This window comes from Miniopterus natalensis, chromosome X (assembly GCF_054644295.1).
Source record: "Miniopterus natalensis isolate mMinNat1 chromosome X, mMinNat1.hap1, whole genome shotgun sequence".
Lineage (NCBI taxonomy): Eukaryota > Metazoa > Chordata > Mammalia > Chiroptera > Miniopteridae > Miniopterus > Miniopterus natalensis.
In genome coordinates, this window is record NC_142103.1 from 69,542,708 (window position 1) to 69,559,952 (window position 17,245).

The window sequence follows — 17,245 nt, forward strand, 5'->3', positions numbered from 1 at the left end:
ATAGATCTTCCAGACAAAAAATCAACAAGGAAACAGTGACTCCTAATGACACACTAGAACAGATGGATTTAATTGACATTTAAAGAACATTTCACCCCCAAGCCGCAGAATATACATTCTGTTCAAGTCCACATGGGACATTCTCAAAGATAGAGCACATGCTAAGACACAAAACCAGCCTCTACAAGTTCAAGAAGATTGAAATCATATCAAGCATCTTCTTGGATATTTATGCCATGGAATACTATGCAGCTGTAAAAAAGAAGGATCCCTTACCCTTTAAGACAGCATGGTGGGACCTGGAGAGTATTGTGCAGTCAGAGAAAGGCAAGTATCACATGATCTTACTCATATGTAGAATCTAATGAACAAATAAACCAACGAATAAAATAGATCCAGAGATACAGAAGCATGCAACAAACTGATGAATCTCAGAGGGAAGGCAGGGGTGATGGGGTGGGTGGGGAGAGAAAATAATGGAGCAGTAGGTGAGTGGTTGGAATTTTTTTTACTCCAAGGGCCAGGTATTGTTCACTTTGGAGGCCACGTGTGGTCTTGGTCTCATATTCTTCTTTATTTTTGTTTACAACCCTTTAAAATATAGATAATTCATTCTTAGCTTGTGGGCCATATAAAAATAGGCATGGGCCATAATTCGATAGCCTCTGTATTAGACAATACCTATAGGTAGGAGTTTGGGAAACAAGGGCCTATGGAGAAAATAAATATAACCCAGGTACCAGCAGGGGTCTCTCTATGCTCTGCTCTTTGCTACCACCCATAAAATCTCAATAAATTTGACTTTAGTTCTTGATTTACTAACCTGTTATGTCAGAACCTCCCCTTAGTCATCAGCAAATTCTATTATGTCTTTAGCTATGGACTTTGGTATGTGATTGGTTTCCCCCACATCAACATGCAATTCAGTCCCCTCATCAGCTCAAACCACACACGCATGCACACATCTGCTCAAAAGAAGCAGTTTGTGGATTTAGTGACCTTAAGAGGTTACCGAGAAGGCTCACATCAAGCACCATTCAGGTTCTCCGCAGCTGCTTGCCTTTTCCTCTCTCCTCACACAAGACAAATTAATTCCTTTTAAGGTCTTATACAAATGAAGTTGTTTTTATCAATCTTTCTGAAACCATGACACTCAGGGAGTTCCCAATGCCAAGCAGGTTTATCGAGATGCTTTTACTAACAGATATAATTTATTTCTAACAATAGCCATAATAATTATGATGGTGATAATAATAGCAGCTGACATATATAGATCTTACTATGGGACAGACACAGTTCTAAGTACTTTACTCCTCATACTAAACCCATGAGATAAGTATTATTATTGTCCTCACTTTACAAAATAGGAAATGGAGTCACTGAAAGTTTTAGTAACTTGTCCACAATCACACATAATGAGTGGAAAAGAAAGTTCCAAGGAGTCAGGGAGAAGGCAATTGATACTATCACAAGTGAAGAGGCCCAGAAGGATGAAACCTGAAAACCAATGCTTATATGTGGTTAGAAGGTTAAAATTAGTGAATTTTAAAATAGAACCACCTCAGTATTTTTGTTCTGTTGTTGTTGTTGTTGTTGTTGTTGGGTGTTTCATTTGTTTGTTTGTTTGTTTGCTTCATTGACACAGACAACAAACAGTATGATGATTACCAGAAAGGAAGGGGGGTGGGGGTGGGCGGAGAGAGGTAGAGGAGGGTAAAGGGGGAATAAATGGTGATGGAAGGAGACTTGACTTTGGGTGGTGAACACAGAATACAATATACAGATGATGTTTTATTATAAAATTGTACACCTGAAATCTATATAATTTAATTAACCAATGTCACACCAATAAATTCAATAAACAGTTTTAAATAAATAAATAGAACCACCTCAGTTAGATAGTGGGGTAGAAGCAATATTGCAAGGCATAAAATCAGATTGGCTGGTGAATAAGCAGAAGTAACGGTTATAGGCTACTTTTGCTTAGCTGTTCAGAATTTCTTCTTTGTTTAATCCTGTGTAGTTGAGATAGTTAAACTGTTCTTTTCCACAGTTTTTTCTGTAGTGTATTCCATCGGCCTCATGAAAGTTGTTTTATATTGTTACTAACTCTTCTTTCTTATTGTTGAATTTTCTAGGATGTGCCACAGTTTGTCCTACATACAAAGCAGGATCCAGAACCTGCTGAAGGGAAGAGTCATACATTGGGCCCTTCAACAGCCCAACTTCAAAAGCTTATTTCCATTAACCATCCATTGACACCATACAGACTTCAAGTCTCTGAATTTTGCTTGGCAACATGAAGATCGTCTTGGTAAGATGTGTAGAGACAAATCCTTTATTTTTAATTGTAATAAAAAACAGCAGCATAAAAGTTAACATCTTAACCGTTTTTAAGTGTACAGTTCAATAGTATTAAATATAATCACATTGTTTTGCAATAATAGATACTTTTTATGTGGACTGAAAATACTTTCTGAGGACCACTAGCCATTTGTTTCCAAGGTTATCCTACGGGTTGCAAGAAAGACAAAAATAAAATGTCATCCCAGCTAGGGAAAGGGAACACTGCCTTGCTCCAGCCCCACTTTATCTCCCTGTATCATGTAAGAAAAAATAGGAAGGGAAAAAAAAGCCTCATTGTACAAGGGAGAGGGTTTCAAAGACATAGACTGGAAATGCTACAGCCAGGAAAGGTATTAGGTGGAAGAGGGGGGGAAAGCTTTATCCCAGCGTATGAGCTCTGTAACACTGCCATAACAAATTACCACAAACTAGTTGGCTTAAAACAACATACATTTATTCTCTCACAGTTCTGAAGGCTAGACATCTGAAATCAAGGCATTGGCAGGGCCATGCTCCCTCCAAAGACTCTAGGAGAGAGCCCTTCCTTGCTTCTAGATTCTGGTGGTTGTGGACAATCCTTCATGTTCCTTGGCCTGTGGAAACATCAGTGCACTCTCTGTCTCCAGCATCACATGGCCTTCTTCCCTGTGTCTCTCCTGTGTCTTCAAATCTCTCTTTCCTTATAAGGACATCAATTGTTGAGTTTAGGGCCACCCTAATCCAGTATGACCTCAACTTGTCTTGGTTACCTTCAAAGACCCTAATTCCAAATAAGGTCTTACTAACAGGCACTAGGAGTTAGGGTTTCAACACATCTTTTGGGGGCATACAGTTCAAGCCACAACACCCAATAACGGGACAAAAATAATTGTGAAGGCCACACTCCCAAGGCATAGGGCCACTGTACAGTCCAAAGACTGACACTTAATCCAAAGAATGGATTAAGAGAATGCCCTCTTTCCCCACACACTACATCCAGCTAATAAGCTTCCAGTTAAAATAAAAGTGGATTACAGCTGGGAAAGCTGCAAGAGACAGAGTGTTTCTGAGATGCAGCACAAAGGGAAGGGCCAAGACCAAGAGGGGAGAGAAAAACAAGATCACTAGAGAAATTTACTGCCTCTGTTACTCACAGAGACAAACATCAGATAGGGCCCATCTCTTGGTCAGACTGATATATTCACCCTAAGGTTCTATTTACCTCAGTATCTACTGTTCTATACAACATGCCTGGCCTCTAACAACAGCAACAAAATTAAAAAACATGCTAAAAGGCAAGAAATAACACAATTTGAAGAGGCAAAGCACCGTGAGAACTAGATTCACATATGGCACAGGTGTTGAAATTATCAGTTAGGAAACTTAAAATAACTATGATTACTATGTTAAGGACTTTCATGGAAAGGGTAGACACAATGAAAGACCAGATGGAAAAGATAAGAAAGAATCAAAAGGAAATCTGTCTTTTTCTGACCCTTCGCTCTTTTTTCTTTCTGGTTTGATTCTCTCTCAGCCCTCTCTTATTTTCTGTGTAGACACTCCTTCAGTCTCCTTCCAAGAATTTTCTTCTTTTGCCTGCCCCTTAAGAGAAGTTGTCCTTGGTCCCCTTCTATGTTCTCTCTATACACTTTCCCTGCATGATCTACTACATCCATGTCAAGAATTATCCTAATGACTCTCAAATCTATATCTCCAGCCCTGACCTCTCTCTCTCTTGAAATCCCACACCATCTATCCTTCATCGCCATCTGGATATCCCACGGGCATCTCAAATTGACATACTCAAAACTGAACTCATCTGCCCACCAAGACCTAGACCTTCTCCTTTAGCCCATATATCCAATAATGGCTCCAAAGTCTGTAGTCACCTCACCCTGCACTCGAGGAGTTATGCCAGAGCTTTCCTCCCTCTCCCCCACTAATGCCCTACTTTTTCACTTGGCTAACTTATATTTGTTCTTCAGCTTGGACACCAACTTCTCCAGGAATATGTCCCAAGCACCAAACTCCTTGTAAATTATTGTTGCTATAGCACCTTGAACTTCCCTTCTCATAGCACTTATCACAATATAGTGTTGTGTGTTTTTTAATTGTCAGGTTCCTTGTCTATATATTTTTCATCAGACTACATGCAGGAACCTGATCTATATTGCTCATTGGTATTTCCTCAATGCTTACCACAGTCCCAAACATAGAGTAGGCACTCAATAAAGATTTGTTGAAAGAATGAATAAAAAAATCAACAAGTCTCCAGCTAGGGTCAATGGTATCAGAAATATGTAGCAAGCACCTATTATGTGCCATTTTACTAACCAACTTACTATTATTTTTTATTGTTGACAGTATTACAGATTTCCCCCATTCCTTGGGCTATACATATATGCATATAATTTTGGTTAATCTCTTCCCATCCCTCCCAAAGCCCTCCCCTCTAAGATCTGTCAGCTTAGCCCTGCTGGGCGTGGCTCAGTGGTTAAACATCGACCTAGGATCCAGGAGATCAGGGTTCCATTCCCAGTCAGGGCACATGCCCGGGTTGCAGGCGTGCAGGAGGCAGATGATCAATGATGACTCTCTCATCATTGATGTTTCTACCTCTCTCTCCCTCTCCCTTCCTTTCTCTGAAATCAATAAAGATATATTTTTTTAAAAATCTGTCGGCCAAATTATTTTTTAAAACTGAATTTGTCCCGTGGAGTTATGTACCAATACCATCATCTTAATTAAAATATCTATCATTTCCCCCAGCCAGCGTGGCTCAGCGGTTGAGCATCGACCTGTGATCCAGGAGATGGAGGTTGGATTCCTGGTGGGTGCACATGCCCGGGTTGCAGGCTCGATCCCCAGTAGGGGCCGTGCGGGAGGCAGCCGATCAATGACTCTCTCATCATTGATATTTCTACCTCTCTCTCTCCCTCCCTCCTTCCCTCTGAAATCAATAAAGACATATTTTAAAATATCTATCATTTCTTGACTAAGTTACTGCAGCAGCTTTCTAACTCCCATCTCAGTTCTCTCTGTTCTATTCTTCACACAGGTGCCAGAATGATCTTTCTGGAAACAAATCAGGTCATGCCACTCTAGAACTTAATGACCACAGTGAGCTCACAATAGCCTACGGGGTATTCCAAAACCTGAGCACAGCATACCAGAACCTCTGTGTCTTGGTTCCTGCCAGACTCTTCTCCAGCCACATCAACCACCACTCTCCCATGGGCACCCTACTCTCCAGCCTTAGTAAACTAATAGCAGGTTCCCCAAAATGTCTCGGCTTCTCTTCATGCTACACATCCCTTCACACACACACACACACACACACACACACACACACACACACACACACTTGCCATCAAGCAGCTTGCCTGATCCACACCTGTGCGTTGAACAAAAGGTTTATGGGCCATTTGTTATACACTCTGACCAAGTGGCATTTATCTCATGAATGTAACATATGAAAATCAATTAATGTATTACACCATATTAACAGAATGCAGGGGGTGGGGGACCTCAAGATCATCTCATAGATGTAGGGGAAAGGGAAGCATTTGACAAATTCCAACACCCTTTCCCGAAAACAAATTCAACAAAATAGGAATAGGAGGGAACTTACTCAATGTGATTAAGAGCACCTATGAAAAACCACAGATAGCATCATTCACAATGGTGAAAGACTGGGTGCTTTCTCCCTAGCATCAGGAAGAAGACAAGAGTGTTTGGTCTTGACAATTCTATGCAACATTGTGCTCAAAGTTCTAGTCAGGCCAAGTAGGCAGGGCAAATAAATAAAAGGCATTCCGATTGGAAAGGAACAAATAAAACTGTCTCTATTCATAGATGACATGTTCATATATATATATAATCACTAAAGAATACACCAAAAACACAAGGACCTATTTGAATATACAATAAAGGAGTTCAGCGAAGTCACAGGAACCCAGGTCAATGTGCAACCACCAGTTAAATTTCTATACACTAGCAATGCACAATCCAAAAAACGAGGTTAAGGAAGGCGGGGGTGGGTGGGTGGGGAGACATTAACTGAAAAACTTATATGCATATATGCATAACCCATGGGCACAGCCAGTGGTGAGGTGAAGGCCTGGGGGAGTGCAAGTGCGGGGTGGAGGGGGTCAATGGAGAAAAAGGGGGACATCTGTAATACTTTCAGCAATAAGTTTTTTAAAAAGAAAATAATTTCTTTTACAGTATCATCCAAAAGAATAAAATACTGAGGAATGCATTTAACAAAAGACGTGTAAGACTTTTACTCTGAAAACTGCAAAACATTGCTGAAGGAAATTCCAGAGGACTGAAATAAATGGAAAGGCATCCTGTGTTAGTGGACTGAACATTTAATATTGTTAAGATGGTCACAATCCCCAAGGCAATATACAGACTCAGTGCCATGCCTGTTACAATCTAACCTGGCTTCTTTGTGAAAATTGACAAGCTGATCCTCAAATTCACATGGAAGTGCAAGGGATGCAGATAGCCAAAACAATCTCAAAAAAGAACAAAGTTGGAAGACTCTCACTTCCCAATTTCAATGCTTGCTGCAAAGCTATATCAATCCTAAAATGTGTGGCACTGGCATAATGATACACAAATTATAGGTCAATGTTTTAAAAGTTGGAACAATAAATAAACCCATATATGTATAAATAGTTGATTTTCAATAAGGGTGTCAACACCACTCAATGGAAGAATGAAAAATATCTTGAACAAAGGGTGCTGGGACAACAGGATGTCCACAGGCATAAGAATGAATATGGACCCCAATCTCACACCACGTGCAAATATTAACTCTGATGGCTCACAGACCTAAAGTTAAGGGCTGAAACTATAAAACTCTTGGAATAAAACATAGATGCAAATCTCCATGACCTTGGATTGGGCAACAGTTACAAAATATGAGAGCCAAAGCACAGCCACAAAAGGCAAAGAAAAAAAGACAAATTGTATGTCATCCAAATCAAAAACGTTTGTGCACCAAAGGACTCTATCTAGAAAGTGAAAGGACAACCTACATGATGGGAGAGACATTTGCAAATCATATGTCTGATAACGGCCTATTTTCCAGAATGCATAAAGAACTCTTACGACTCAACAACAGAAAGACAAGCAACCCAGTTTAGGAAATGGGCAAAGGATTTGAAAGTGCATCTGCTTCCTCCAAAGCAGTTGTACAAATGGCCAAGAGGCACCTGAAAAGATGCTCAACATCATTAGCCATGAGGGAAATGCAAATCAAAACCAGGAGATACCACTTCACACCCACTAGGATAGCTATTATAAGCAAAACAAAAAGGGAAATAGCAAGTTTTGGTGAGGGTATGGAGAAATTGGGACCCTCATACACTGTTGTTGGGAGTGCAAATTGGTACTGCCACTGTGGAAATCAGTTGGATGGTTCCTCAGTAAGTTAAACATAGAATTCCCATATGGCCTGGCAATTCCACCCTTAGCTGTATACTCAGAAGAACTGAAAACAGGTGTTCAAACAGAACCCTGTACAAGAATGTTCACCGCAGTGCCATTCACAACAGCTAGATAGTTGTGATGGCCGTCCAACGAGTGTACACCTGGTGCCACTGGGTCATACATGTTTGCTGTTTTTTCTGTACAAGGTTCTGGTCCAGTGGGAAGTGGGAGCTCCCTCAAAGAGAGGGTCCAGTGAGCAAAGGTGAGCAGGGTGCCACCAGCGCCCCTTCTTTGCAGGCCCAGGCCCGCCGGGGCCAATGGGAAAGCAGTGACCTCACCGAACTTGTAGGTCACAGAGCCTGTGCCTCGACCAATGAGGGGCCGGTCCGTGGTCGTTAGAACACTGAGCGGGAGCCTCTGTACTGGCTATCTTGAGCGGTTGAGACCAACTGGCGAATCGCAACTGACCGCACCTGACCGCACCTGACCGCACCTGACCGCACTGCAGAGCTAGGCCGGTTGGAGAAAGTGCACCTAACGCCCAGCATGTCTGGGCAAAGGAGCCGTGAAGGGCCCTCCGATCACCAGAGGCGGAACCACAGCCGCACAAGCAACAGCAACCGCAACCGCAACCGCAGCCGCAGCCCGTCTACCAGAGCAGACTTGTCCTTTTCTGTGAGCCACCTGGAGCGCCTCCTGCGGGAAGGCCACTATGCCCAGCGCTTCAGCTCACGCGCACCCGTGTACCTGGCGGCCATCATCGAGTACCTGACCACCACCGTCCTGGAGCTGGCGGGCAACGAGGCCCAGAAAATCGGCCGCAGGCGCATCACTCCGGAGCTCCTGGACATGGCGATCCACAACAACGCACTGCTCAGCGGCTTCTTTGGGAATACCACCATATCCCAAGTGGCCCCGGGCTGGCAGTAGCTGCCCAGCATGGCATGGGTTCCCCGGGCCTCGACCCTAGGACGCCAGGCCCCCTCACAGCCCAGGCAGCCTGAGCCTGCCTGGTGCCTTGGGCAAAGTCATTGAAAATAAAGTGTTGAAAGGAACCCATGTGCCTGCTTCAGTCACTGTGTGGGAGGTGTTTGTGGGACATAACTCGTTGGAGGGATGGGGCTGATGGTGGTGTCTTCCCGGGGGCGGGGGTTGAGTCGGAGATGGCAAGAGAGGAGCAGCCTCTCCCGGTGACAGTGCAGGGGGCGGTCCAGGATGGGACAGGCTGGCTGCGGTGGGGTTGAGGCTGGGGTATGGAAGACTCCCCCATTGCCTCTGAGCAAGTCAGAGGCCCGCAAAGTCCCCAGGAGGATGGTGTTCATTGGGGTGGAGTGCAAGGCCATGACTAAGGCATCGTGATAGGGTGACCGTGCAATGCCAACCCGGGTGCAGAATGGAGGCGTGGACAGAGCGGTTGGCATGGACTCCAAATGGGGCAGTGGGTTTGACGGGAACATTGAGGTGTGATGGGGGGTGGGACAAGCAAGAACGATGCAAAAGGGGAATGAGGGTCACGCCAGGTCACGAGTTTATTTTTGGTTCCATTCCCCGAGAGATGTTCGGAAACACTGGTAGCAAACTGGGTAAACAAGCTGTCACCTAGCAACAGAGGGTGCCTGGCCACGCCCTGCCCCCAGATCCAGGATATGTGTTTGCTCCTTGCAGAAGTCCAGGCCCCGCCCCAGCCACCCTATATTTACATATCACCAGGGCAACAACCGGGTGAAAAGTGCCGGCTCTGTAAGATGGGACGTTCCAGCGGAACGCAGGGCAAGTTGCAGTTAGCCTCCCGCACTCTCAAATTCCGCCCAGAGGAAGCACTTGGGCTGGGAAGATGGCGGCGTACGTGAGCGGCCTAGGTGGCTTTTCAGGCCTGGGATTTGATGCTGGGGACTTTCTGGCCAGGTACCGTCAGGTGTTGAACAAGCTGAAGAAGCGGTTCCTGCGGAAGCCGAACGTGGCGGAGGCCGGCGAGCAGTTCGGTCAGCTGGGCCGCGAGCTGCGCGCTCAGGAGTGCCTGCCATACGCGGCCTGGTGCCAGCTGGCGGTTGCGCGCTGCCATCAGGCGCTGTTCCACGGGCCGGGGGAAGCCCTGGCGCTCACCGAGGCCGCCCGCCTCTTCCTGCGGCAGGAGCTCGACGCGCGCCAGCGACTCGTCTGCCCCGCCGCCTACGGGGAGCCGCTGCAGGCTGCTGCCAGCGCCCTGGGTGCCGCTGTGCGCCTGCACCTTGAGTTGGGCCAGCCGGCCGCCGCCGCCGCCCTCTGCCTCGAGCTGGCCGCCGCCCTGCGCGACCTGGGTCAGCCGGCCGCCGCCGCCGGCCACTTCCAGCGCGCCGCCCAGCTGCAGCTGGCACAGCTGCCCCTGGCCGCGCTGCAGGCGCTCGGCGATGCCGCCTCCTGCCAGCTGCTGGCGCGCGACTACAATGGCGCCTTGGCGGTCTTCACGCGCATGCAGCGCCTGGCGCAGGAGCACGGCAGCCACCCGGTGCAGCCCCAGCCGCCGCCCCTCCCGCTGCAGCCACAGTCGCATCCACCGCTGCAGCCGCTGCAGCTAGGGCCCCAGCTCCGACCCGGCGGGGCCCCACCCCCGCCCCCTGCACAAAGCCCTCCGAATACAAGTTTCGCGACCGCGACCTCTGGTGCCTTGCTAGGCGCCTTCTGGGAGGTGGTGGTCCGCTGTGAGGTGTCCCGCGTGCTGCTGCTGCTGCTCCTGCAACCACCGCCCGCCAAGCTCCTCCGGGAGCAGGAACATGCTCACACTTTGGAGAAGTACTCCTGGGAGGCTTTTGACAGCCACGGGCAGGAGACCAGCGGCCAGCTTCCCGAAGAGCTCTTCCTGCTGCTCCAGTCCTTGGTCATGGCTACCCATGAAAAGGACACGGAGGCCGTCAAATCGCTGCAGGTGGAGATGTGGCCACTGCTGAGTGCTGAGCAGAACCACCTCCTTCACCTCGTTCTGCAAGAAACCATCTCCCCCTCAGGACAGGGGATCTGATTAATCCCGTTAACCAAGTGACTGCCTGTTGCCAAACCCATGCATCCACCTTTGCTTTTGAAGGGAAATAAAAAAACATTGATCCCAGTGGTTCTACCTTTGTTTAGCTTATTCCTCTTGCCACCACAGGAATTTAGTTGACTGAAAATTACCTGTATCCCAAAGACTTATTTTCATAATAATGGAAGAAAAAAATAATATGATAGAAACAGAGTAGAGAACATAGCTCTCTTCCCCAAAACTGCAACATAAAAATGAGAATCCTTTTATCCCTTTTCTCTTCCACTCAGGTCACCTCACCCCACACCCCAATCTTCATTTCATTGTCAGGATTTTGTTTTGCACTGGTGTCTAAATACTTATGCTATGTGATTTTTCTTCATTGTGACTAATTTCTTAGCGTATTTCTATATCTAACTATGTGATCACCCAATTTCTCTTGTTTTGTCTACCCAATACGTATTCATGGGAACCATTGGATTCCATACATCATTGTTGCTACAGCTCTAAATCCATGATAAAGCCATTCCACTCATCCTGACTTCTGGTTTAGATTTACTTCATCTATAAAATGGGAATAACTTATCTAGTTGTCAGGCCACAGAAAGCAGAAACAGTTCTCTTTCAGTTCCAAGATGTATTCGTTCATTTGAAATTGACAGTGTACTTAGTATGCGACTATGCATGACAATGAGTCTACAGAGATCATTTACTTAGCTGCAATGAAGATGTGTGTGAGGCGCAGTGTCAGCTGGGGGGGGGTTGGAGCAGCGTTGCACAACGCAAATGTGTCAGGCGTGCATTGGAATTCACATGTACAGTTCTATTCTGAGAGGCACCTGTAATCCACATGACCTCTTTTATTTGTAGTAGGGATCTTTCTACAACTTTTACTTGACTATGTAAAATCAGCATGGTTCTTTGGTGTTGTATGATCATGTATATGACCAAACGCATGATGGAGTTCCATTTAAAAATACTAAATTTTCAAGATTTTTTGGTTCAAATGTTACATGCAAACCATTTTATCTTTTTTTAAATTCAATTTTATTTTCTTTACAGTTTCAAGAGTAATAATAGGAACTCTTCAGAGTATAATCTCATTCTCAATCATTCAGCTTTAGGAAAATGCATCCTTTAGGCTGAAGTTGTATACTGTACTAATCTTTTGGGGTGAGATTTAAGGACACAGTTTAGGGGTAGATTTTTATTTTGAACTTTTGGGGCTATGTGGACAGTTATCACTATGAGTTTGCCTCAAAATGGGTGGGACTTTGGGGGTATTGTTTTATATTTGTATTTCAACAGTGTGGAAGCCATAGGTAAGGAATGACAGGATACACTTATTTGAGACAGATTGAGCCACTATTCCTGTGCTCACACTTGGCTGCCAGGAAGGGTCCTTTGGAGCCTGAAAAACCTAGTCCAATTTATTGAAAAATGTGGTAAGGGTGCATGCTTCTTTGTGCTTTTGCTTTTTATGGTATACTCCTCTCAACCTGGGCTGCAGGCCTGGCCAACTGCTTTACTGTCATATGACAGGAAGGCTTAGGAGTTATGTAATGTGACTGGTGATAGTATTTGGATTTGAGCTTAAGAAATATTCCCCTTATGCCTCTGGTCCAAACTCCTTGCATTGAGGAGGTGGGGGGAGGAATTACCAGAGGGCTTGGTATTGGGTATGTAAGCAGTGTTGATCGAAGTTCTCCAGAGAAACAAAACAAACGGAATCTCTCTCTCTCTCTCTCATATTTCTATCTCTATCTCCACATATATACACATATACACTATATATGTGTATGTATATGTGTATATATATGTGTATGTGTGTGTGCATACATATATATATGTATATATATACATATACATACACACACACACACACACACACACATATATATATAATCTATCTATCTTTCCAAGCTCATGTGATTGGAAGCTTGGAAAGTCCAAAATCTGCAGGGTAGGCCAGCAAGCTAGAGACCCAGAAAAGAGTTGCAGTTGGAGTGCAGAGGTACTTGCAGGCCAAATTTCCAATCCTTTCAAGGAGGTAATTTTCTATTAAGGCTTTTAATTGATTTGATGAGACCCACAGACATTTGGAGGGTAATCTGCTTTACTCAAAGTCCACTGATTTAAATCTTGATCTCAACTAAAAAATACCCTCACTGAAATGTCTAGAATAATATTAAACCAAATATCTGGGACTGTGGCCTAGCCAAGTTGACACATAAAAGTAATCATCACAAGTACACCCCTTATCAACTTGAGACCCAGACACATCTCCTTAAAACATACTTAAACTCCTAAAAAGGAATATAATGAGGTCCTACTTTCACCTAACATGATACAACTAGCCTGTGGACAATTGAAAATGCAATAACCCTTTCTCCAGTGCAAGATTTAAAGTCCTTAGGTAATGCTTACTCTTCTCAATATCCAGAAACTTGGCAAATACTATGATGTAAAGTAAACAATACTGAAATACTATGATATAAAATCAATACTCCTTATGTGACAGGAGGATAAGAGAAGGAAAAAAACATTTTATACAAACAAACACATTCACAAATACTGATAACAAAAAAAAGAAGAAATACTGGTAATAATTACATTCCTTATTTCTGTAATTGGTGACATAGTCATAGCTGATATTCATAATTACCTTCTTTCACTATCTGTTCTGTATTCCATTTCATCTCAGCAAGCACCTCAGCTGGTTGTGGTTTTTTAGCTCGTGGGGTGACCCAAACTGCATTCTTCAAGGGTATGGGACATTACTATAATAGTCCTGCCTGCTCACCCAATAGAATTTTCACTGATACATCTCCAGGGCGAAAGAAAAAAAAGAAAAAATAAACAAATGGGATTACATCAAACTAAAAAGCTTCTGCACAGCAAAAGAAAACAGCCTCAAAATACAAAGGAACCCCACAGTATGGGAGAACATATTTGCCAAGGATGCATCTGATAAGGGGCTAATTTTCAAAGTTTACAAAAGACTCATACAATGCAACAAGAGGAAGACAAACAATCCAATTAAAAATTGGACAAAGGACCTGAATAGACACTTTTCCAAAGAGGACATACAGATAGCCAAGAGACATATGAAAAAATGCTCAGAGAGATGCAATTTAAAACCACAATGAGGTATCACTTCACACCTGTCAGAATGGCTGCCATCAACAAATCAACAAATGACATGAGCTGGCGAGGGTGTGGAGAAAGGGGACCCTAGTACACTGCTGGTGGGCATGCAAACTGGTGCAGCCACTATGGAAAACAGTATGGAGTTTCCTCAAAAAATTAAAAGTGGAACTGCCTTTTTACCCAGTGATCCCACTTCTAGGAATATATCCTAAGAATCCTGAAACACTAATCAAAAAGAATATACATACCCCTATGTTGATAGCACAACTTACAATAGCTAAGATCTGGAAACAGCCCAAGTGCCCATCAGTAGATGAGTGGATAAAAAAGCTGTGGTATATTTACACCATGGAATATTATGCAGCTGTAAAGAAGAACGATCTCGTACCCTTTGTGACAGTGTGTATGGACCTTGAGAATATTATGCTAAGCAAAATAAGCCAGGCAGAGAAAGACAAACATCACATGATCTCACTTAATGTGCAATATAAAGAACAATAAACTGATGAACAAAATAGATTCAGCGACATGGAAGCATGGATCAGACTAACGAATCTCACAGAGAAGGTGGGGATGGGTGAGTGGGTGGATGGGGAGAGATTAACCAAAGAATTTATATGCATATGTTCATAACCCATGGACACAGACAATAGTATGGTAAAGGCCTGGGGATGGGAGTGGGTGCAGGGTAGAAGGGGTGAATGGGGAAGAAAGGGGACATCTGTAATATTTTGAACAATAAAAAAAAGGGAAAAAATTAGTCCTGCCTGAATTTGATTATTGTACTTTTCCCTCTGCTTTAACCACAGGGCATGATAAGTAACACTAAGAGGTATGCTACAGGATCTTATATACTCCAGACATTGTAGCCCTAACCTCCATTACCTACTATGGAGTAGCTGTCCAACTTTCCCTTGGTAGTCAGGATTAGTCACCCCAGCCAGCACTGGAACTTCCTTGTTTGCCTGTTGATTCACAGGCACAAGAAGCCCAAAGTGCCAAGTGGCAGTCTTTTGTTCTTTTTCTTGTTGTTCAAAATATTACAGATGTCTCCTTTTTTCCCCATTGACTCCTTTCACCCCAAACCCCCTCCCTGCCCCAGGCCTTCACTACACTGTTGTCTGTGTCCATGGGTTATGCATAGATGCATGTGATTCTTTGGTAATCTCTCCCCACTCATCCCCACCTTCCCTTTGAGATTCCACAGTCTGTTCCATGCTTCTATGTCATTGAATCTACTTTGTTCATCAGATTATTGTCTTTAGATTCCACGTATAAGTGAGATCATGTAATATTTGTCTTTCTCTGCCTGGTTTCTTTTGCTTAGCATAATTTTCTCCTGGTCCATCCATACTGCCCAAAGGGTACAAGATCCTTCTTCTTTACAGCTGCATTGTATTCCATGGTGTAAATATCTCACAGATTTTTATCCACTCATCAAATGACAGGCACTTGGGCTGTTCTCAGATCTTAGCTATTGTAAACTGTGCTGCTATGAACACAGGGGTACATATATACTTTTTGATTAGTGTTTCAGGATTCTTAGGATATATTCCTAGAAGTGGAATCACTGGGTAAAAAGGCAGTTCCATTTTTAATTTTTTGAGGAACCTCCATACTGTTTTCCATAGTGGCTGCACCAGTTTGCATGCCCACCAGCAGTGTACCAGGGTTCCCCTTTCTCCACACCCTCGCCAGCTCATGTCATTTGTTGATTTGTTGATGGCAGCCATTCTGACAGGTGTGAAGTGATACCTCATTGTGGTTTTAATTTGCACCTCTTTGATGATTAGAGATGTTGAGTATTTTTTCATACGTCTCTTGGCTATCTGTATGTCCTCTTTGGAGAAGTGGCTATTCAGGTCCTTTGCCCATTTTTTAATTGGATTGTTTGTCTTCCTCTTATTAAGTTGCATGAGTACTTTGTAAACTTTGAAAATTAGCCCCTTATCAGATGCATCCTTGGCAAATATGTTCTCCCATACTGTGGGGTTCCTTTGTATTTTGAGGCTGTTTTCTTTTGCTGTGCAGAAGCTTTTTAGTTTGATGTAATCCCATTTGTTTATTTTTTCTTTTGTTTCTCTTGCCCTAGGAGATGTATCATTGAAAATTCCACTACTTGAGATGTCTATGTTGTTATTGCCTATGTTTTCTTCCAGGATTTTTATGCTATCGTGACTTATATTGAAGTCTTTTATCCATTTTGAATTTATTCTTGTGTATGGAATAAGTTGGTGATCTAGTTTCTTTTCTTTTTTTTTTGCATTTACCTGTCCAATTTTCCCAGCACCATTTATTGAAGAGACTGTCTTTATTTCATTGGACACTCTTGCCTCCTTTGTCAAATATTAACTAACCATAATGGCTGGGGTCTATTTTGGGGGTCTCTGTTTTATTCCATTGATCTATATGTCTGTTGTTGTACCAATACCAGGCTGTTTTGATTACAATGGCTTTGTAGTATAGTTGGATATCTGAGAATGTGATTCCTCCCACTCTGCTCTGCTTTCTCAAGATTGCTGCAGCTATTTGGGGTATTTTATGGTTTCAAATAAATTTTTGGAGTATTTGTTCTAGATCTGTGAAATATGCTATTGGTATTTTAATAAGAATTGCATTGAATCTATAAATTGTTTTGGGTGGTATGGACATTTTAATGATATTAATTCTTCCAATCCATGACCATGGTATAGTCTTCCATGTGTTTAAATATTCCTCTGTTTCTTTTTTCAGTGTCTTGTAGTTTTCTGAGTACAGGTGTTTTACATCCTTGGTTAAGTTTATTCCTAGGTATCTTATTTTTTTAGTTGCAATGGTAAATGATATTGGTTTTTTAGTTTCTCTTTCTGATGGTTCATTGTTGGTGTATAAAAGTGCCATCAGTTTCTGGATGTTAATTTTGTATCCAGCTACCTTGCCAAACTCATTTATCAAATCTAGTAGTACTTTGGGGGAGTCTTTAGTGTTTTCTATGTACAATATCATGTCATCTGCAAATGATGATAGTTTTACTTCCTCCTTTCCAATTTGGATACCTTTTATGTTTTCTTCCTATCTGATGGTTGTGGCAAGGACTTCCAGTACTATGTTGAATAAGAGTGCTGAAAGCAGACAACCTTGTCTTCTTCTTGTTTTTAAGGGAAATGGTTTTAGTTTTTGACCATTGAGTATGATGTTGGCTGTAGGTTTGTCATATATGGCCTTTATTATGTTGAAGTATGTTCCCTCTATTCCTACTTTGCTGAGAGTCTTTATAAAAAATGGGTTCTAGATTTTGTTGAATGCTTTTCCTGCATCTGTTGATATGATCATATGAGTTTTGTCCTTCATTTT

The 17,245-nt window shown here is 43.2% G+C and overlaps 2 protein-coding genes and 1 long non-coding RNA gene across 3 annotated transcripts; all 3 read left to right on the forward strand.

Moving 5' to 3' along the window:
- Positions 1 to 224: 224 nt before the first annotated feature.
- Positions 225 to 7,367, forward strand: LOC148090554 (uncharacterized). The gene is made up of 3 exons (XR_015716474.1): positions 225 to 327; positions 2,139 to 2,314; positions 6,553 to 7,367. It is a non-coding gene; the product is annotated as an uncharacterized LOC148090554 (long non-coding RNA).
- Positions 7,368 to 7,389: 22 nt separating this feature from the next.
- On the forward strand, positions 7,390 to 8,794 carry LOC148090555 (histone H2A-Bbd type 2/3-like). The gene has a single exon (XM_087829405.1). The coding sequence runs from the start codon at positions 8,314 to 8,316 to the stop codon at positions 8,695 to 8,697; it is 384 nt and encodes a 127-aa protein (XP_087685531.1). The 5' UTR covers positions 7,390 to 8,313; the 3' UTR covers positions 8,698 to 8,794.
- Positions 8,795 to 9,535: 741 nt separating this feature from the next.
- Positions 9,536 to 11,539, forward strand: LOC107540207 (40-kDa huntingtin-associated protein-like). The gene has a single exon (XM_087813667.1). It carries the CDS (start codon positions 9,602 to 9,604, stop codon positions 10,760 to 10,762), a length of 1,161 nt encoding a protein of 386 aa, XP_087669793.1. The 5' UTR covers positions 9,536 to 9,601; the 3' UTR covers positions 10,763 to 11,539.
- Positions 11,540 to 17,245: the final 5,706 nt, after the last annotated feature.

Coding starts and splice junctions, on each gene's coding strand:
- LOC148090555 (XM_087829405.1), top strand. CDS start 8,314: ATGTCTGGGCAAAGGAGCCGTGAAGGGCCCTCCGATCACCAGAGGCGG.
- LOC107540207 (XM_087813667.1), top strand. CDS start 9,602: ATGGCGGCGTACGTGAGCGGCCTAGGTGGCTTTTCAGGCCTGGGATTT.